The sequence below is a fragment of the Plasmodium gonderi genome (genome assembly GCF_002157705.1).
Source record: "Plasmodium gonderi DNA, contig: Chr11, whole genome shotgun sequence".
In the NCBI taxonomy this organism is placed as follows: domain Eukaryota; phylum Apicomplexa; class Aconoidasida; order Haemosporida; family Plasmodiidae; genus Plasmodium; species Plasmodium gonderi.
Genome location: NW_021628936.1, coordinates 1,518,946 through 1,540,222, shown reverse-complemented (window position 1 = coordinate 1,540,222; position 21,277 = coordinate 1,518,946). Strand labels below are relative to the sequence as shown.

Here is a 21,277-nt window from a genome sequence, read left to right as displayed (position 1 = left end):
TTTTTTTTTTTTTTTTTTTTTCCTTTTCCTTTTCCTTTTCCTTTTCCTTTTCCTTTTTTTTTTTTTGTGTGTGTGCGTGTGTGCTCATTATTTTTTAACTACCTTTTAGCTAATATTACTTCTACTTTTGGTTAACATCACCCAACGTGAGTCAATTCTTTTTTACTTTTATTGTTTTTACCGTTTTTTCCGCTTTTACCGTTTTTGCCATTTTTCTACCCTTCTTAACTTACCCCCCCCCCCCCTTTTTTTTGCGTGTTTACAAGTTGCAGACAGGGATGTTCTTTTCGAGAGTGCACTCCACATGTCCATTTGGAAAATGAAAAATCTTGCATTTTTTCGTTCGTTCCTGTATCGCATTTTTGAAAAAGAGGAGTTGTAATTCATCCCTCTTATAAGTCATTTATCTCTGTCGCATACATGCACAAAAAAAAAAAAAAAGCACCAATAGGAATTTCATAACAACAATGCTGTGATGCACTGTTGGTGACTTTTCAGCGACAACACGTTGGATCTTTTTATCTTCAATGTTTTATTTAACATATTAATTTTTGTGTTTCCTATATTAACCTTTACATTTTGTACATTCATTTTGCATTTTGCTTTCTATGCCTTATATTTTTCACTATCCCATCGATTGGGTCATATTCCATTTTTTAAAAACACTTCTCGTAACACAAACACAGCTGCGTGCACAGGAGCATACACGTTAAGATGCACACACTGAACCGCAAACACTTAATGCACAATTAATAGAAGCGGAATGTCATTTATCTAAAATGGTTGACAGTGATGACATTATTCCGCTGGATAAAAGCAAAAAAAGAAATTTTCACTATGATATCATGTTCGATAAGTATGCGCGTCTGGGAACAGAGGAATGTAAACTGTTTCCATCCATCCATGGTTGCAACAATAAAAGACATGTGAACGGTAATGACAACCGAATCGATAAAAGTATATATCTAAAGGATGAAGTTCTAATCCCTCCATTGAGAAATCAAAAAGAAAATATTTTCCAAAACGCCGATATCGTGTGCAATATTCTATCATTTATTCCCTTCTCGAAAAGGTGGAATTGTAAATTATTAAGTAGATCATTTTATCAAGCATTTCATACGAAATATGCATGGGATAATTTAGATGTGCGTTTCCTAGATGTAGACATATTTAAATTACATTTTTTCAAAAAATATAATAAATATTTTGTCAACGCCTCATCTTTGTTTTTATCAATTAATGAGAATACAAGTGCAGAAATGATTATCAACTTAGTCATAAAACATTTCACACACTTGAAAGATATTCGTATATATTGCAGAAAAGAAAACACTAATTACATATTTGAGGGGGTTCATCCCATGGTTTCAACTATTTTAAACGGAAAAAAGTTTCAAGAAGGAAAGAAAAATTCTTGTCTCTCTAGAGACACGAGTTCTAACCATCCTCCCAGTCCATCAGAAGGTCAAATAGCTGGTGGAGAAACAGACGAACAGGAGATTACACAAACAGCTATAGGACAAGTGACGTATCCAAACGAATGCAATGATAAAAATGATAAACAGGAAAATAGAGACCCCGATGATGTCCATTCCAAAAAATTTCAACAGGGATTTAAAGATGAACAGAGAAACGATTCTACAAATGAATTTATCGATTATGCATTCGAGATGAATGATTTTTTTTTATATAATCAGTATTACAGATGTGGAGAAAAGATAAATGGGGAATCAGAGAAGCGGTATGAAAGATCAGCCCAAAAAACGGCACAAAAAAGGGCACACAGATCAGCGGAAGACGCTAAGGATGAGGAGTCCATGGAAAACGTTTTAAAAATTATTGAGCGCAGAAAAATATGGAATATGAAAATTTTCGAAATTGAAAACAAATTTGAAAATTTAGAACGACTTGTATTAGACGTAAAATTAAAGGGAGATGAACTTTTACCCTTTGTAGGAAGATTAACTAATTTAAAAGATATTATTATTAGCAAACTTCTATACACTGACAAGTTAAATCGGTCCCAGTGCATCACTATATTCACTTGCTTCATTGAAAAAATGAAAAAAAACAATGTTCGAGTGATACAGTTAGGGTTATTCTTCACTCGCGAATATAAACCAGCTGATTATATGAATAATGAAAATTTTCGAAAAATAATGAATTCCAGGACGGAATATATTTCCGATCCCAATAAAGAAGAGGGGGATGAGTTAATATACATTTTGAAGAAAAATCATTTTGATTCCCTGTACTGTCTATGGAGCAATGATCTGTTCATATCCTTTGATATGTATGAACAGATTCAGAAGTTCAGGTAGGTCATGGAATACTGCATGCATAGAAAGTCCTCCTATAATTCGTCCATTTGTTCTAGCATCACATATTCATTTACCACTCCTATAATCCATTTAATCTATCGATTACGCATTTTTCTCTTCCTCCTCCTCCTCCCCCCCCCCTTTTTTAGAAATTTACAAATATGGATTTTGCCCGGCTGGAGAGCATTGTCCCTGGTGAAGCAGTAAATTTGAGACGTGTCTTACACATAACAGACGCATATGTGGGGGTGGGACTTACCCTATTTCATACGTGTCATAAACGCACACAAAACCGCTTGATATATTTTTTTTTTTTTTTGTTTTTTGTTGTTGTCCAAATCTGTGAGACTGGACATACGTGATGAATACGTATGTGTATATAATATTCGATTTTATGATCTCGGTTTATTCTAACTTTTCCCTGTCACTATGTCTTTGTTTCATTGTGCAGATACATTTGTAAATTTTGTACTTATAAATATAAACGAATTTATTAATAATTCTCTTTTTTTTTTTTTTTTCTTTTTTTTTTGTGTGTGTATATGTGTGTTTAATTTATGTAGTTTTCTTTTTTCTTTTTAATTAACATAAAAGAGGAGTATGTTGTTGACTTATGCAAATGTGCGAAGTTTTCCCTGCTTACTCTCGTCCGTTTTTTTGCTTTAGTTTTTAAGTTCTTTTAAAATAAAAATTTATTTTGGCACCACCGAATGTTGGGCACGACCTTCAAATGTTATGAACGGCAAGGTCATTTTAATAAAAAAAAAAAAAAAAAAAAAAAAAATTCCTGAATTGGTGAGTTGGCGAATGTAGCATTAAAGAGTGCAACATTGAAAAGTGGAACACTAAAACTTCCACACATCCCAATGTCCAAATAATACAATAAATGGACATTCGCAACCCCGTGAAAATTTCCTTAGTAGGTCAAAGAAATAAGGGAAGGACAAAAAACCATAAGTACGTAGGTCCTGAACGGTAATGTGTGTATATCTCGAGGTAATGCCAAGATATTAAAAAGTGGGTTAAAAAATGAGATAGCTTACCTTTCAAAAATGTTCGTTAATGAATTTTCTGAACAGTTCATAAAAAAAAAAAAAAAAAAAAAAAAAATTGGAATAAGGATTCTCAGTGCCTAAATGAAACATAGTCCAATATGATTCATCACAATGAGGTGTGTTCATCCCTGCAATAAGTTCTACTCTTCACTGGTATTAATTGGGAAGACCGGTACCACCTCCTCCTCTAGTAGGAGTACTTCCATTTTGACTATCTTTGTAATACTGACAATAATCAACCAGTGTGCACTTACCACAGAGGGGATTTTTCGCTTTACATATTACTTGGCCAAAACCAACCATAAGACCATTTAATTCAGACCATAAATCTTTTGGTACATAATTTTTTAACTTGATTTGTGTATTAGCCTCATTTTTTGTATTTACCCAATTTAATCTGTTGGCAATTCTGTGTACATGTATATCTACTGCTATTCCTTCATGTTTATTTAGGGCTGTTTGTAAAATAAGATGAGCAACCTTTTCCCCTATTCCTGGAAGTTTTATTAATTCTTCATATGTATGTGGTATATCGAAATTGTATTTTTGTTTCAAAATATGACAAATTTGAATAAGTTGTTTTGCTTTAGTGTTATAAAAGCCAACACCATATATTAATTTTTTTAATTTTTCTTCTGATGTATTTACAATATTATGAACAGTCAGCCCGTGCTTTTTCAACCTGCCCATTGCCACTGCAGTAACTTCATCTTTCGTCCTTGAAGATAACATACATGAGACTAATGTTTGGAATCGATATACCTTTTCATTTTCCGTCTTTTCACTTAACATGTGGCACCCGTACTTATCCACAGGTGCCACAATATCTTTTCGCATTTCTTTTATTTTGTAGTACGTATGTAGGAAGTGCTGCTTTAATTCCCTCTCATCGCCATTCTGAGTGTTAGCATTATTCATAATATCACTCTCCACCTTATAATTTTCACGTTTCACACTAGTCCCTCTTGTCCCCTTACTACATTTTTGATGATCTTCTCTTCCGTTATGTGCTTCTTCTCTCTTTATCTTAATTGACTTCATTCTAAATTCATTATTAACTTTTTTTAATTCATTCTTTTTTACCTTTAGCCTTCTGGCGGTGTAGTTCCTTTGTTCCTCCTGCATGACATTTGTACTTAGCTTCTTGGCTAGCTGCTCATTTTGATAAATTTCTATATTTTCCTTTTCAAGGTTGTGTTTTTTTTTTGTGTAGATTTTTTTTTCCTCCTTTATCCAATTGGTGTTACTATCATCACTGTATTTGTGTTCATACTTTATTTGTATTTTTTTCCCTTTCTCCTTGTTGAAATATTTGGACATTTGTTCCATTTTTAAGAAGTAAAGGTTTGCCACGAGTGCTTTTTTTATATTATTGTAAAGTTTCATTAAACGGTGTATGAATTTTTTTTTTTTTTTTTTTTTCTTTTTTTTATGCATTAATATCCTTCATATTTACACACAACTTTTTCCATTCCACACATTTTGCTGCTATCCTTTTTCCTACTTTTTAAATTCATCCTGATTTCCAACTTCAGTTATGCTAGATGTCTATAGGAATTTCACCCGTGTGAATTGGTCTAGAGCTGTGTTGTATAGCCAACGGGGGAGAAAAGCTCTTTTTTTTTTTCTTTTTATGCTTTGAAGTAGAGGAGTAAAGTTGGATTAACAACTTATAGTTTGCTTAATGGAGTAGAGATGCCTTTTTTTTCTTAAGTAAAAAAGTGAAACGGAGTCATCTCAGCTATTTCTGCTGGAAATAACAAAATAGGGGTTGTATATGCGTAAAAAAAAAAAAAAAAAAATGTGTAATAAGATAAGGTTATGGTCATATTTAGACCACAGAAAAAAAAAAAATTCTACCCTTTTCCTCTTTTCTTTGAATCTTTTTTTTTTTTTTTTTTTTTTTTTTTTATTTTACTTTTCCTTATCATGCAAATCCCACAAAGTAATCAACTTTGCGTGTTTCCTTTCTCACGGAGGTTGTCGTTAAACAAAAATGTATGGAATTCTGTATGTCCTTCACGAATTATTGTATTTGTACATCTCTCTTATTGTGAATTTCCTTATTTATCAATTGATTGACCCTAGCCCATTTTTATTTTTCATTGATTTAGTAATCTCTTTTTAATTAATTCTCCTCTACGTTCGTAAAGTTTGTTCCTATTCAGCATGTGCTTAATGAAAACTTTTCCTCTGAGGGAAAGTACAAAAAGAGGAGGAAATGTGTAACTTCTACCTTATGTTATTCATTTAACCCTTTTGTGTAAAAACGACGAACAGGTCAAAATTGCTACAGGGAAAAAGTAGGTTTTATTTCTATTATTATTTTGCCTTTACGTTTTTTTTTTTTTTTTTTTTTTTTTTCCCTCAACCCCCAGAGTAAAATAGTCATTAAAGTGAAAAATGTAACACATTTGAGTGTTTTTTTTTTTTTTTTTTTTTTTTTTTTTTTAAAATTTTTTTTTTTTTTTTTTTTTTTTTTTTTTTTTTTTTTTTTTTTTTTTTTTTTTTTTTTTTTTTTTTTTTTTTTTTTTCTTAAAAAGAACACAAACCCGCTTGCGTAGTTTTCTTGTGGAGTAGATCTTCCTCTGAGTTTAGCCATTTCTCATTTCGATTTCGTACTCATTATTTAAGGAGTTATTTTTGTTTCATTTGTTTTGTTTATTTTTTTTTATTTTTTTTTATTTTTTTTTATTTTATTTTTTTTTATTTTTTTTTATTTTTTTTTATTTTTTTTTTATTTATTTTATTATGCACTTGTTTCCTACTCCCACTTTGCATGCCCTATGTTCACAAAGAACATAATACCATGACACAGACCTCATGGAACATGGCAGGAACCATGGGCATTTGCTTAGAATGTGTGTAGTGTATCATTGAATATATTTTCCTCCCCTCACTCAGTTGGTCTCTCTATAGTTAGTACAAGTTATATTTTGCCCATTCATTTTGCCCATTTATTTCGCCTATTTAATTCACTTTTTTGCTTTGTTTTATATTTGTTTTTTCCCCTTCTTCGCTTTGTCTCATCTCTACTCTTACTTCTAATCCTACTGCCACTCCTCCCACTTCTAATTCCACCCCGTTCAACTGTACTAACAAGATGACTTAGAAAAATGAATAAGGGGAATTTGTTTAAGCACGAGACGGAAAAGGCCATCGTCCACTTCATCGTGTATCTAATAGGTATGAAGAAGAGTGTGAAAGCGAATTCTTCATTTTGATGCAACAGCTAAATATGGGACTCGACCTAAAACGTGCAGAAGGGGCACCACATCCCATTGCACATCACCACGATGTATCACACATCACTACGATGTATCACACATCACTACGATGTATCACACATCACCACATTGTATCACACATTACATTATTTCCGCCCATTTCACTTGTTCAGGCATACTGCTCATACTGTGTGTGTATTACAACTACATAATTTTGAAATACTACTTTTATTCTTTGTTCTGGGCCTTCATCGTGTCTATCCCCCTGCACCATGTTAAGGTGAAATTGTCCGAGTTGTTAAAAAAAAAATTTGTAAAAAAAAAGAAAAATGAAAATGGAGATATCTCGAGGGGAAAGGAGAATATCTCATCAGATCAAATCATAGCAGAGACGTGGATGATAAATGGTTCTTATGATGGAATTGGAAATTGTGGCAATGTAAGGACGCAACCTTTGATGAGCCTTTCGCACTATAAATTGGAGGATTACACAAAAGAAGACATTATGAGAAAAAATTCAAATTGTGCCTATTCAGATAAATGCAAGGAGGGGAAGAGAGAAATAAGTTTTGTTAACCAAGTGGGAACATGGAAAAAATATGAAAAGAAATTTCACAAAATTGTGAAAAATGTAAAGAAAGAGTTAAATATATATTTGCACATTTTCTTATTAATAATTAAGCCAATATATAAGAGAGAAGAGAAAGGAGAAAGAAAGGGAGAAAAAAAGGGAGAAAAAAAGGGAGAAAAAAAGGGAGAAAAAAAAGAAAATTTCAGTAATCACATGGAGCACTATGAACAAAGGAATGCAAGTGAAATTTATTTTCTCATTCTACACAGACTTATACTTTTTTATATCTTAAAAGAAATATTCCATAAATATAAAGAATTTTTATTATCCTTTGGTATGTTTATTTTACTTTTTTTTTTCTTTTACAAAATTGTAAAGATTATATGGATTTCTTACTTTTATACTATATTCAAAAAGTATTACACGAAATACTGTCGCAGGCTTTCTTTCGTTTACGCCTATTTCTACAAGCATTACATGAATGACATTCTTACCGTCTTCATCATTTTTTTCTCAATAATTATTTTCTCTTCCATTTCTATTTTATTTATCATTAATATATATGGAGAGTCTCTCTATATAATTAATTCAGTGAACGCATACCTCTCCTCCAACTTTCGAAACGTGAGTTCAAACAAAAGAAAGCACCTACTCTTTGAACTTTGTAAGCGGTTCAACTATGACAGGTGCATGTCCCATCCCATCTCCATTCGTCGCGTCTAATATGTTTATTCCTCACATATGACACAATCTCAAATCAATCCTAACCATCATAATCACTCCCCCACCACCACCACATACATACATACACACATGCACACGTGTTACCCCTTCATCCCACATTTACAGACCTCGATCTTCAAAAATTTCAGAAAATTCTATCGCAAACCAGGAAAAGATGATATCGAAAATTTGTACGAACTAATAAATGTGAACAAAGTACCTTTTCTGAGTAATCAAACTTTAGAATCCATTTCGAGGCATTTGAAAAGAGCATTTGACATATATGATCATGTGTATGCATACAGCTTTTTAAAAAATAAGACACGGTTGATAAGTGTTTGCTGTGTTCCACTTTTTTTGAAAAGATTTTCTCTAATGATAGATGGACATAACTTGACTAATGTTAGAAAACGTATTTTCCATTTTTTGAATGAAACAAAAAAAAAAAGAAAAAAAAAAAAAAATTATAAAATTTTTTTACCCAAAACTGGTGAAGAATGTTCCATCGAAGCATGTTTAGGTGACATAGACGATAATAACACATCCTTCAGTTTAAAAAAGTTACTACATTTTTTGTCAAAAAATATTTTTCTCTTTTCGATTAAAAGCAGCAATTGTCCAGATGGCAATTCCAGATCGATTCACAACCCAAATTGTGAAAATCCTGGTGTAAATCAGAATATTTTTAACACCATATTTGATATCAGTTCCATGAGGAAAGTGACAAAAGGAAACGTAGAAGAATATCAGCAATGTACCACAGATGTAAGTGAACAGTGTATGCTTGATTCAAAAAAAAAAAAAATTTTAGAAACATATGAAGAGAAGAATCACCAACTTGATCGTAGAGTTAATCTATACGATCCTCTAAAGGAAAAAAATTTTAAATTTAAGGAATTTATTAACTATTTAAACAGTTTATTTTCTTCCTTGAAAAAAATAGAAGATTTAGGAAAATTAACAAAACATTTGATATTTAATAACAGCTATGGGCTAATAAAAATAATGATATTTTTTTTGTTCATATTTTTTAATTTCTTTATGTACACATTTGATGCAATTGTTCAGGGAATCATATTTTTCACAGCACTATATTATTTAATATCATCGAAAAAATCCGTCTTGAATTATTTGAAAGATATATTACTAGTAGTTGATCCATCTAGTATTTTTTTTTATAACATTACCAAAAATTTAAAGGCTATAATTATATGTACATTAAAAAGAGTATACTTTTACACTCTATACATTTGGTTAATATTTTCCTTTTTTGAATTCCCAATTATATATGTTCCAACATTACTTTGTATCATCTTGTCTCTCATTCCAGTTATATCCCCAGAAATAATTATAGTTGTCATTATTGTTCATCTATGGATAATTCAGAAAAAAAAAATTATATCTACAGTATTATTAATAATTAATTTTTTCATCTATATGTATTTTACCACGACTATTTATACCGAAATCCCACACACACATGCATGGCTTGTCTCCCTTTCTCTTTTTTTATCAATTAGTACCTTTGGTTCTAAGGGGCTTATTCTGGGACCGCTCATCGGATCCATTCCTCTCATTCTGCATCAGATAGCCATTAACAAGAATAGATCTGTTCAGCTCAACAAGAGGAAAAGGAAAAACCTGGGGAAGAAGGGGCCAAGTGTTCGAAGTGGTGGAAGTGTTCGAAGCGGTATGGGCAATCTGGAAAAAAGTGGACTTAATAGTACTTCTCAAACTGAAAAACATATACAGACACCAAATGAACTCAGAAAATATATGACCAGAATGGGAAATGGCATCCATGCGAGAAAGTGCATTCAGGAGATACAAATCGGAGCTGGAAAAGTGGATCACCAAGTGGATCATCAAGTGGATCATCAAGTGGATCATCAAGTGGACCACCAAGTGAATCGAAAAAGAACGCTACTGTGGAAAAACAAACTGAACAAGCTGTACAAAATAATTGAAATAAATAATAGCTACATGGGCTCGTATGGATGGCAAGGGTGCAGAAATAGCTGCAACGAGTGCATGGAAAATTTGTATAAAAATGGATTGACAAATGTGGAAAACAGATCCTACAACAATATGGTATTTCAAGAGGAGGATAAATTAGCTCTTTATATTTACCAACGAAATAGAGACAAAAAAAAAAGTCTCAAAAAAACGCACCATAATAATGTTTCTACCAAAAAAATACATAAAGTTCATTTTAAACATAATATTTCTTATAAAAGATCCAGACGTTTTATGCATCTTTATGATAATTTCCAGAATAATCTACACTTTTTTTTCAAGTACATAACAAGTAATTCCTGATTATTTTGTTTTACCAAGGGGCTCTTTCAAGGAAGGCTCCTTATTCCCCTTTCTGACCTTCATATAACAAATGGCACTTTATACCCACATAGACACCACGTGTCTTTTGCGTACGCAGTGTGTGGTCACATAAATATTTTTATTTATACATATATATAAATATATATATTTAAATTTATACTTATATATATATATATATGTACAACCCATTTTGGAGGAGGATATGGCAAAATGGTGTTTTTTTTTTTTTTTTTTTTGGGTCATCCATTTTGAAGTATCGATTGGGAAATTTTTTACATTTTTTATTTTCGTTACTCCGTTTCGTCATGTGATATGCCCCGACTAAGAATGTTTCAGTAGATTAGGGCATGTTGATATAAATTATTAGAAGTTTCCATTTTTGCATTTTTAAAAATGTTTGAAAAATACTCAACTGTTTTTTTTTTTTTTTTTTTTTTTTTTTTTTTTTTTCGTTCCATGGGTTGAGAAACATATATTTTTTCCGATATTTTCCCAACCAGTGGCATCACGTGGGGGAGGGCTAAAGGAACGTGAAAAAAAATAAAATAAAATATAGATCCATTTTGCATACAATATATATGTATATATATGTATATATATTTATGTAGTACATTACATGCTACAGTGAACGTTGTAAACAAACTTAGCTGCTACTTTTAGCTGGGAAAGATATTTTTCCCCCAATTTGAAACTGCCAATTTGTTCATTTTTAAAAATATAATGATGAGTTGAGTTATCAGGCATTTCCCATTCTTTGTGTTTCTCAATTTTTTTTTTTTTTTTTTTTAAAGAGAAAAGATTTTAACAGTTACAAGCGTTATGTGAAAAAATAAATGAATAAATAAAAAAAGGAAAAACAGTTGTTAATAGTAGAAAAATATATAGTTGTAACCAAAAAGGTTTTTTTTGGGGAAAACAAACCTAACATAACGAAATTTTTTTTTTTTTTTTTTTTCCCTTTTTTTTGAAAATATAGAAGGAATGGAAAAAAAGAACAGGTGGAAGGAAAGTAAGAGCACAACACTTTTTAAAGTACCTCGATATATTCCCCAAGAAGATATAATAGATGATGATGAATTTTACACAAGAAGGGACGAGAATGAGCAAGTAAAAAAAAATGACTCTCCTCCATTGAAGAGAAGTAACAAAAATGACGCTACTACATTTGATGAAGGCCTTTATATACAAGATAAAAATGAACGTTCAGATAAAAACGAACGTTCAGATAAAAACGAACGTTCAGATAAAAACGAACTTTCAGATAAAAACGAAGAATTGATTGTGGATTCGGATCTTGACTTGGAGGAAAATGAGAAGATATGGTTTACAAATTTGTTAAAGAAACAAACTGAAGAACATCCTAATTTTCATAAAAATGTGAGAAAATCTGTATCGCATGCAAAATGGGTGTGTGTGTCAGAATCAGACGCTGAAGAAGATCGCGGGAAAAGTTCCCTTGGCAAATATGACAATTCTGAAAGTGAAAATGATAATGATGAAAATGACCATTCTGAAAATGACGATGATGAAGAAGAAGAGGAAGACGAAGTTGTTATAAGCGCCGATGGAATATTTAAAAATATTTATCCGTTCTTTAAAACAGAGGAAGACCCAACCTATATGACATATAAAAAACAGCTCCAAAAAATTACCAAGTATAAGTCTTAAGGGGTTATTATGCTTTATGAGTTATAGGATGTATCCTCCCCAAATCTTTGTGAGAAATGAGCGTCAATATAGCCAAAACAAAAATAAAACCTCTCGCGCTTTTCTCCCATTTCCAGTGAAATGTATTTTTTAAAAATAGGAATAATTAGGACTATTTTGCTACCATTTTGATAGCATTATATTGTTAGTTTTAAGAACATTTTATGAACATTTTTTTTTCAGGTTTTTTTTTTTCGTGTAAAAAATTTTTTTTTTTTCGATTTTTTATATAATACACAAATGGGGGTATTTAATTAACACATTTCTTTTCAGTTTTTTTTTTTTTTTTTCGTATAAATTTTTTATTTTAATTTTTTTAATTTTTTTTTTTTTTTTTTTTTTTTTTTTTTTTTATTTTTTTTTTTTTTTTTTTTTTTTTTTTTTTTTTTTTTTTTTTTTTTTTTTTTTTTTTTATTTTTTTTTTTATTTTTTATTTTTTTTAGTTTATTATATTTTTTTTTTTTTTTACTCTTTGAAGGAGTGGCTGTCGCATCGTGGCTGTGACAACAGCGTCACGTGTGTGCACTATCTCTCCTGTGTGTCTCAGCACGTTGGCAAGAACAAGAAGTTTATTCCGCTTCTCCATTTTGAAACAAATCATCTGGGCCAAACATGATATTGAGACCATTGTCCACATAGATAGTCTGTCCAGTGACAGCACGGCTCTGTTTTGATAACAAAAAGGATGCGACAGCACCGACATCTGTAGAATATAACTTTTGCTGTAGAGGTGCATATTTTTCCGAGTATTCAATAGCATAATCTATAAATGAGTAATTTTCTTTTTTCTGTATTTCATTTTCATCTGAAGGGGTGATATTATTCTTTGGACTAACCTTCTTAATAGCTGTAGCAGCTCTTGATTTAAGAGGACCTGCGCTGATTGTATTGACACGAATTTTATATTTCCTTCCAAGATGGTAAGCTAAAACTCTCGTATCTGATTCTAGGGCTGCTTTAGCACTTGACATTCCTCCACCATAACCTGGTACTACTTTTTGACTGGCATGATAAGTTAATGAAACAATACTTGATTGTGGTTTCATAAATTTGCAAAAATGTTTACACAAAGATATGAGAGAGTAAGAGCTTTTACTTAGTGCATCTAAATAACCACTTCGAGTTGTATCAAGTAGACTCTTTTCAACTTCTCTTCCATTAGCTAGAGAGTGAACTAACATGCTTATAGTACCATACTTAGTATGTATTACATTAGCAACCTCTTCAATACTATATTTTTCCAAATTTACATACCGTTTATTATTCTTCGTTTCTTCATCGATATCATTGTATGTATCAAATGCAGCATCGAATGGAAGGATGTCTAAAATTTCCATTTTTTTATTCTCTTCTATAATTATATCGTTATCAAATTTTCCATTTTTATAATTTTTCATAAAAATATTATATACTGGGGGCCATATGCCCAAAATTATTTTTACATTTTTTTTACTCAGTTCCTTTGCAATTCCCCATCCGTATCCATTTGTGTCTCCTACACCTGCGATGAAGCAAATGTCTTCATTTGATTCTCCTCTTTTTATATCTTGCTTCTGATCAATGTGTGTGCTTTCCTGATCTTGTGCGTATCTTAAATTTCGGGAAATTTTCTGACTTTGCAAGCTTTTCCTCTTCATATTTATTGCTCTTCCCAAGAATTGCATATTATTGGAATTCCCTTTCCGCTCGACAATCCAACTTCTTGGCATGTTTTTCTTCTCACCAATATTCTTTTGGATGCAGCTGGCTCTGCCTATTCCCAACACCAGTCCCATCACATTGAATACTTTTCTCATGTACATTTTGAGAGAGAAAAAAAAAAAAAAAAAAAAAAAAAAAAAAAAAAAAAACTTTACGTTTATACTTATGTTTATGTGTGAAGGGGGTGGGTAGAATGGAACCTATCAGGGGTAGACTTTCTTTTTTTCTGTGTGTTATCTTGTGGAGGATAATAAGATAAATGGTTAATCAAATCAGTCTTTCCTTCTACCTGCAATTACACCTCTTACCAGCGGTTGTATTGGGATTGTTCTACACGAAAACAACCGCACAAAAACAACGCACGAAATGCAAAAAAAAAAAAAAAAAAAAAAAAAGGTATCTCGATCCAAGTGCGAATTGTCAATTACAAAGTTTTTAATAAAAGGTTAAAAATCCGTTGTAATTTTTCTCAGCATGTACACGTTTGAGTCTCATTTACGGACTTTTTCCTACACTCACACTTGAATAGTTCACATAAGGGGAATTTATTCAGGGAAATTCACACAAAATGGAAGAAAAAAAAAAAAAGATATAAAAAAGCAAATGGAAAAACATAGGAAAAAAAGCGGAGAAAAATGAAATAAAAAAAAAAAAAAAAAAAAAAAGTGTGCTACCAAATCGGAATGGCAATTCAGAGACGTCCTGCATGTCCTCTATAATGCATGCGTACCAAATGCACGGTTCTTTTGTTTTGTGTTGTTTTATTTTTTTTGTCCTCTTTGCAACTCTCTCTTTCTTTGCATAAGCACACCATGCTGTTACTTCAGTCGTCATGTAGAAACACGCATGTGTATCTGTGTGCATAGTTGAAGTTCACTTCCCAATTGAGAATGTCGGTGGGAAGTGGTGGGAACCAGCAAAAGGGACCTATACCACTAGGCCCTTGCCCACAAGCCACACGCGGTGTAAACAAAAATAAAAAAGAACAGAACAAAACAATATAAAATAAAAGTAAAAACAGCATGAAGATAGGACGAAAATATGATGGAAAATAGGATAAAAATAACGCCAAAGAAACGTGAAAGTAATAAAATGCCAAGAGCTTGCCCGCACATTCACATACATATTTGTGCTCACACTTTTTTGGAAATTATTCTCTCTCTCTCCCCACCTTAAACCTCTGCTATGCACACGTTAAGGTGAGCAATTTTAAAAAGCAGTGCAAAGTTCAAAAAAAAAAAAAAAAAAAAAAAAAAAAAAAAAAATTCCAACTTTTACACTGTCAAGAGGAAATACAAAATGGGTGAATATATGCGTAACCTTAAATGTATTCCAAATTAATTTCCCAAGAAAATTTTTTTTTTTTTTTTTTTTTTTACTTTTTTCTCCGTTTCTTGCTTATGTTGCTGCTTATGTTTTTGTTTGTATTGTTGTCCACATTGTTGTCTTAATCTTTGTCTCAAATTTTTTTTTTTTTTTTACTTTCATTACTCAACTGATAAAAATTAATGGTATATATTTCCCCATACTTGTTTGAAAGGAAATACTTGCAAGAACACACATGTGGAAAAGTCACCAATAGTTTACACATCACCTTATCGAGAGTATTTTTTTTTTTTTTTTCTTTTTTTGTGCATGTGTCTAGTTTTTATTTTCGAATATGAAAAGAAAGAAAACAATTCAGTATGAAAACAAAATAAATGACACTATGTCAAGTCCCAATCATTTTACTAATAACACAAAACAATTACATAAAGAAGATGCGATTACTTTGAATAATCCGAACCGGGAAACTAAGCAAAACCCTAAACTAGTTAATGGATATAAAATAGCTGTACAGGTGAGTTTTTTTTTTTTTTTTTTTTTTTTTCTTTTACAGTGACTTATATAGTTAACATTATTTCACAAAAAAAAAAAAAAAAAAAAAAAAAAAAAAGTAATGAAAATGTTGATAAGCTTAATCAAACGTGTAGCAACTACACCCGTGAAACTTCACACCTATATATATCTACGAACATACATATGCATACATGTATACAACTTTGGTGTGTATGGACTTATCAGTTAAAAACTCTGATTGAGCATTTACACAGTCTCAAGTTCAAGCTAGAAAAGGAAAAAAAAATACAAAAGAGGAAAAAGAAAAATCTACAAAAGGGAGAGACAAAACAAAAAGAAAGTAAAATTAATGGTACTGGTGGAAAAAATCAAAGTCAGCACAAAAATGAAAAGGTACAAACGAGGGAAATATCCAAGAAGACATTAATGAGAAGGTTATCCAAAAATTGAAAATTTCACATAATGTGAAATCATCAAATGTGTTCACGATATTGTTACATGAGAGGAGAGAACGAGTGATGACATATATCTACCTTACGCCCCTTCACCATATATATATATATATATTTATTTATTTTATTTGTTCACGCTTTCTGTTCTCCTTTGAAGTGATGATATCCCTGTCGCAGATGATTCAAAAGGAGATTATGTGTGTCCCATTCCGCAGGTGAAAAAAACGTCGAAAAAGTCGAAAAAACCGAAAAAACCGAAAATGTCGAAAAAACCGAAAACGTCGAGTAGGATGAGAAATATAAATGTACAGAAAAAAACGTTCACATATGCATATCCCTACTCATTCATGTGCATTTATGTTTGCGCTTTGCGTCTGTATAAACAACTGTTATATATATAGTCTTCCTTTTTACATCTTCAAAATTGACCGACATCCACTCCACATGCAACTCACAAAAAACCCAACTCAGCTAATCAAGACCATTGAAATTTACAAACACAAAAATGAAGAAGAACAAAGGGAAAAAATTTATTTAATTGAAAAGTATGAAAATGTCCTAAGGAAAATCCGAAAAAGACATATCCTCCAAATTGGACAAATAAAAAATCAAGTACTCTTGGATGTAGATTTTTTAATTCAGTACGCATGAGAGCAAAGCGGCTCTATCCATCTCTTCAGTTTTTGATAGCCAACCCATCCAAGAAAAAAAAAAAAAAAAAAAAAAAAAAGAAAAAGCATATATGTGTACATGTATAGATACATACATACATACCCCTCACCACATACGTATTCGCTTGCACTTGTCACATTTTCCCCTCCCACACCCTTCCAGAAAGTACAGGAACATATCATTAGAACTGCTACAAATTGGGCGGAAAAAGGAGAAGGAAAAAAGACAGGACAAGGAAAAAATTACCAAAATGTGCATTAGTGCTTGCAAAAGGTTTGAAACGGATGTGAAGGAAAGAGCAAAGGTATAGGAAGTATTTTGAACAATTTTTATTTTGTCTTGAACGCTGCTAGATACAAGCACCAGAGTTGTTCCTTTTTTTTAAAAATATGATAAATACAATTTTGAAGAAACTTTTTTAGACGAACAATTCCCCAAATTGAAAGGACACAATGGGAACTCATTGAAAATGGGTTTCGCACACATATGGCATTCCTCTGTTCTTGTTTTCATAGACTTCCATACAAACGTGGCAGACCGAAATGGCCAAGTCTATTAGTGACGAAAGGAGGGAAAATGAAAACCTGAAAAAGGAAATGTACTCTTCTTCGCGTTCAATTGTGCTTGGGAAGCGACACATTCATTATTTTCCACTTTTCTCTCCCTATATATTTTCACCTTTTTTTCTCCCTATATATTTTCACCTTTTTTTCTCCCTATTTTTTTTCACTTTTTTTCTCCCTATATTTCACTATTTGCATGCGCATACACGCCCCATAGATATACACATTCCCAGTGATGAAAAAATTTCTGCCCATTTTTTAGATCAGAGCTGAAGAAAAAAATACATGAAAAGAAACATAATGAACAAAGCAGAGAATTGAAATTATTACAAAACAGAATAAGGGAAGAATGTGCAATAAATGAGGAGCTCAAGAGTATCATTTCGCACGAAAGAAAAGAACACGAGATGAACCTTATCGATCTTTATTCAAAAGTAACTTTATTTTATTACATCGGGTTGTACTACTTGAATTTGGAGACGTATACTTAATTTAGGAAAAAGAGAGACAAGTATGTGGTGTGGTGTTTCTTGGGAGACGCTTCCTGGGTGATGTGTGCTGGGTGATCCATTGATTGTCTATACATTCGATATCGATTATTTTATTTTATTATATTTCACTTTTCCCCCTTCTTTTGGAATAGGTGGATTTGCAAATAAAAAATTACGAGGAAAATATCGTAAAGGTGTTCCATGATATTCTCTCGAAAAACAAAATCAACATGGAAAGGGGTGAACTCTCTCATTACATTCAAGTGGCGATGGACATGCACTATGAGAAGGGAAATCCACTAATGAAGTCTTGAAGAGGAGTAAAATTCTTTCCATAATCCCGCTTGCAAGTTATGCAATATTGAGAGATTAACCCAAAAGGTTGTTGGCCACGTCGTGCGTACAGCTGTACATAAGTTTTTTTTTTTTTTCAACTCGCTCGTTTTGTTCATTTGTTCATTTCACTCATTTCGCCCATTTCGCCCATTTCGCCCATTTCGCCCATTTCGCCCATTTCGCCCATTTCGCCCATTTCGCCCATTTCGCCCATTTCGCCCATTTCGCCCATTTCGCTCATTTGTTCATTTCACTCGTTTCCTTCGTTTTGTTCGTTTTCCTCCGCTTTGGAAAAAGATAGGAGACAAGATAAAGGTGCACGGTGTTATGCCCGTTAAACTTCCTGACAACCATGAGAAGTGGAAGAGGGTTGTCCACCATATTGTGAATATTCATTTACACAAAACGGGATGCAGATATATTATAATATTATTTTTATTTTATTTTTTTTTTTTTTTCTTTTCTGCAAAGTTAGCAATTTTTTTTTTTTTTTTTTTTTTTTTTTTTCTTTATTCTTTCACGTGAGACCAACCTTTTCATATCCCACGAATGTGTGAGCAAAGAAATTACATCTCGGAAGGGTTGTTCAATAAAAAACAAAATTAATCATTTTCCAAAAAAAGGTAAAAATACTTAAGCTGTTCGATCATTTTTTTTTGGCTTGTTTTGGCCATTTTTTTCAACGCACACAAACATTTTATCTTGAAAAAAGAAAGAAAAAAAAAAAAAAACACACATTCGAGGTATAAATACCACACAGAGGCATGTTACGCGATACTAGTAATTTTCAACATCACGTGTGTGTAATGCGTATAATATATGTTGTTGTTCATCGTGTACATGGATTGTTGTAGAGGGCCCCTCCTCTAGCTCTTGAGAATCTTTTCAACTATTCCTCTTTCTCTTTTTTTGGGACGATCGGCATTATGGATGCAAACTGTAACATTAAAAATGTGTAAATAACTAAAATAATAAAAGCAAAAAGGAATGGGTATAAAAGTGACTGAAATAGAAGGTTAAAAACACCCATAATTATGTTACAAAAAAGAAATATTAGGAGAGAATTTTTATTAATTTTGTCTAAAATGGTGACAGTGGTTTTTTCCCCAAGTAATAATGCTTCAACAAGATAACTCAGGCCACATGCAAACAAACTCACAGATGAAGATATAAAAATATAATTTGCATTACATAGAATTCTTACACTGTAGTTTTCATAAAAATTTAAAATCTTGTGTAGTACATAGAAGAACATGGATAGAGCAAAGAGCTTCAGATTGAAGTAGATCTTGCACTGGTTCATTCTGGAGACGAGGAAATAATTCTCTAAATAAGCAGAAAAGTGGCTGTAATAGAAGCGGTAGTAGTATGGGAAGTAGCTGGAGCTGGGACAGAAGTGGTGTGAGTAGGAAATGGCTAGTGTCGAATTAGTGCCCATGGGGTGTCGGTTTTCTTCAATTGTTGGTTCATTCGAGCTACATGTCTGATCATTCTGACATGTCGAAACGGGTGCCACGGTCTCGTCCTGAAGGACAAATCCATTCCAAATTGAGAAAGAAAATAAATATAAATTTATAGACCCAATGGTATTAAAAATTCCTTCTCTATTTTTAGAAAAAAAATTTATCCTTTGTGTGTCGTAATCCAAGAGGTAACTCTTAATATTAAAATAGTATATAAAAATCTCGTACAAGACAATAGAAAAGCAGCTGAGAAGGAAGATATTTCTAATGCTCTTTGTTATATGAAATATTATGTTCGAAATTAGAAAAGAAAAAAAAAGAGTTAAGAAAAAATTCCAATGATGTCCATATTCAGTTATGTTGTAATTATAACTAAACAGTGTGATTGCAACAAATCTAGCTATACCTAGGAAAAACAAAATAAAATATTTCAAATCGATTATACTTTTTTTCTTTTGAATGGATTTGAAAAGTTTTTTTTTATTTATCGAATAAGCACTAGATGTTATGCAACTTCCTATTCCTAAATCCATTAATGTGTTCCCATAAAAAGCTGATTTTTTAAACTTTCTTGGAAAAAAAAAAAAGTCTACTGCAAATATGCATATATAAGTAATACACATATTCGTTAGTCTCATATGAATCAAACTTTTGTTACGAGTTTCATATGGTGAATTTATTTCTCTATCTGATGTATTATCAGTATTGCCAACTGTTCTGATATTTTTTTCTCCATTCTTCCTTATGATTATATTTTTTCTTTTATTATGCAAAATTGTGAAAAGTGCATAAAAGAGGATATAAATGAGAATAACTTGTTCAACGCTGAGGTAGTAATAAAATAAAAAAAGGTACATTATTATAGGGACAAATATTACAAACAATGTTAAAAGTATCTCGTATTTTTTCAAAACTGGGAATTCTATAAGTAAACTTTTTTCAACATAGATAAACATGGAAAATAGTGCGATCAAGATATATGTATAATACGAGCTTATCATTATTGACTTGGTATGATCTGATGAACTCTTCATCAAATTGTAATCATTTGCATTTAATTTATATATACAATAACTGTTTCTGAATAGATTTATATAATTAATAACATGATTTTTTTTTATTTTTATTTCAATGAACGATTTGTTTTCTACATGTTTATACAGTAAATGTATATTCTCCATTTTTACATGAACAGTTCGCAATGAAATTTTTTCCTCTTCCCCCACGTGGTCTTTCTTCTCAAATGAACTTATCACTAAATCGTAATTTTCTTCTTGTCCTCGTCTTATATCCTTTTTATTCTTAAGCACAATTTGGTAGTATACTTTGGCTAGCTCCAACATGTATATCTCATCATATTCAGTGTGGGATCCACTCCCTGTCTGAACTTCTCCACCTTCATGCCACCCATATGTAAATGTTTTGTCAGTTTTATTTCTTAGTTGGAATAAAGAACTAGGTATATCAAACACGTGTATCAAATTGATTGGACATATCAACAGGTACACGAAAATGTTTATGTTGTTCATGCTTTGGTTAGTTCAGATTGTGTGCACCTTGCGAAAGAAGTTGATCAGAAGGAGATGAGGAACACAAACAGGTTACTTCATCAAAAGTTTAACAAAAAATACACGTTTCCCCTATGGTACAATTATACACACATAATTTCTTCATATTGTCCATAGAAAAAAAAAAAAAAAAAATCCGTTCGGGAATGTGAAGGGTGAAAAAACCCAATTCAGGGAGAAGATTTTTTTTTTTTTTTTTTTTTTTTTTTTTTCGTTTGCTTGCAGCGCAAGAATGCGTTTCTTCCTCC

The 21,277-nt window shown here is 31.7% G+C and overlaps 7 protein-coding genes across 7 annotated transcripts; 4 read left to right on the top strand and 3 right to left on the bottom strand.

The window, feature by feature from the left end:
* Window positions 1-779: 779 nt before the first annotated feature.
* PGO_113300 (hypothetical protein, conserved) lies at window positions 780-2,528 on the top strand (the record flags this gene model as incomplete). Its single annotated transcript, XM_028688664.1, has 2 exons — window positions 780-2,317; window positions 2,471-2,528. The coding sequence occupies 2 exons, from the start codon at window positions 780-782 to the stop codon at window positions 2,526-2,528; spliced, it is 1,596 nt and encodes a 531-aa protein (XP_028544465.1).
* A 1,004-nt stretch (window positions 2,529-3,532) lies between these two features.
* PGO_113290 (endonuclease III homologue) lies at window positions 3,533-4,705 on the bottom strand (the record flags this gene model as incomplete). The annotated part of the gene is made up of 1 exon (XM_028688663.1): window positions 3,533-4,705. The coding sequence occupies one exon, from the start codon at window positions 4,703-4,705 to the stop codon at window positions 3,533-3,535; it is 1,173 nt and encodes a 390-aa protein (XP_028544464.1).
* Window positions 4,706-6,492: 1,787 nt separating this feature from the next.
* Window positions 6,493-10,216, top strand: PGO_113280 (hypothetical protein, conserved; the record flags this gene model as incomplete). Its single annotated transcript, XM_028688662.1, has 3 exons — window positions 6,493-6,562; window positions 6,777-7,798; window positions 8,024-10,216. The coding sequence occupies 3 exons, from the start codon at window positions 6,493-6,495 to the stop codon at window positions 10,214-10,216; spliced, it is 3,285 nt and encodes a 1,094-aa protein (XP_028544463.1).
* A 1,002-nt stretch (window positions 10,217-11,218) lies between these two features.
* PGO_113270 (hypothetical protein, conserved) lies at window positions 11,219-11,905 on the top strand (the record flags this gene model as incomplete). The annotated part of the gene is made up of 1 exon (XM_028688661.1): window positions 11,219-11,905. The coding sequence occupies one exon, from the start codon at window positions 11,219-11,221 to the stop codon at window positions 11,903-11,905; it is 687 nt and encodes a 228-aa protein (XP_028544462.1).
* Window positions 11,906-12,513: 608 nt separating this feature from the next.
* Window positions 12,514-13,746, bottom strand: PGO_113260 (enoyl-acyl carrier protein reductase; the record flags this gene model as incomplete). Its single annotated transcript, XM_028688660.1, has 1 exon — window positions 12,514-13,746. The coding sequence occupies one exon, from the start codon at window positions 13,744-13,746 to the stop codon at window positions 12,514-12,516; it is 1,233 nt and encodes a 410-aa protein (XP_028544461.1).
* A 1,407-nt stretch (window positions 13,747-15,153) lies between these two features.
* Window positions 15,154-17,976, top strand: PGO_113250 (hypothetical protein, conserved; the record flags this gene model as incomplete). The annotated part of the gene is made up of 8 exons (XM_028688659.1): window positions 15,154-15,276; window positions 15,710-15,918; window positions 16,094-16,151; window positions 16,408-16,577; window positions 16,771-16,912; window positions 17,124-17,206; window positions 17,434-17,605; window positions 17,815-17,976. The coding sequence occupies 8 exons, from the start codon at window positions 15,154-15,156 to the stop codon at window positions 17,974-17,976; spliced, it is 1,119 nt and encodes a 372-aa protein (XP_028544460.1).
* A 911-nt stretch (window positions 17,977-18,887) lies between these two features.
* Window positions 18,888-20,990, bottom strand: PGO_113240 (GPI-anchored wall transfer protein 1; the record flags this gene model as incomplete). Its single annotated transcript, XM_028688658.1, has 1 exon — window positions 18,888-20,990. One exon carries the CDS (start codon window positions 20,988-20,990, stop codon window positions 18,888-18,890), a length of 2,103 nt encoding a protein of 700 aa, XP_028544459.1.
* Between the last annotated feature and the right edge of the window lie 287 nt (window positions 20,991-21,277).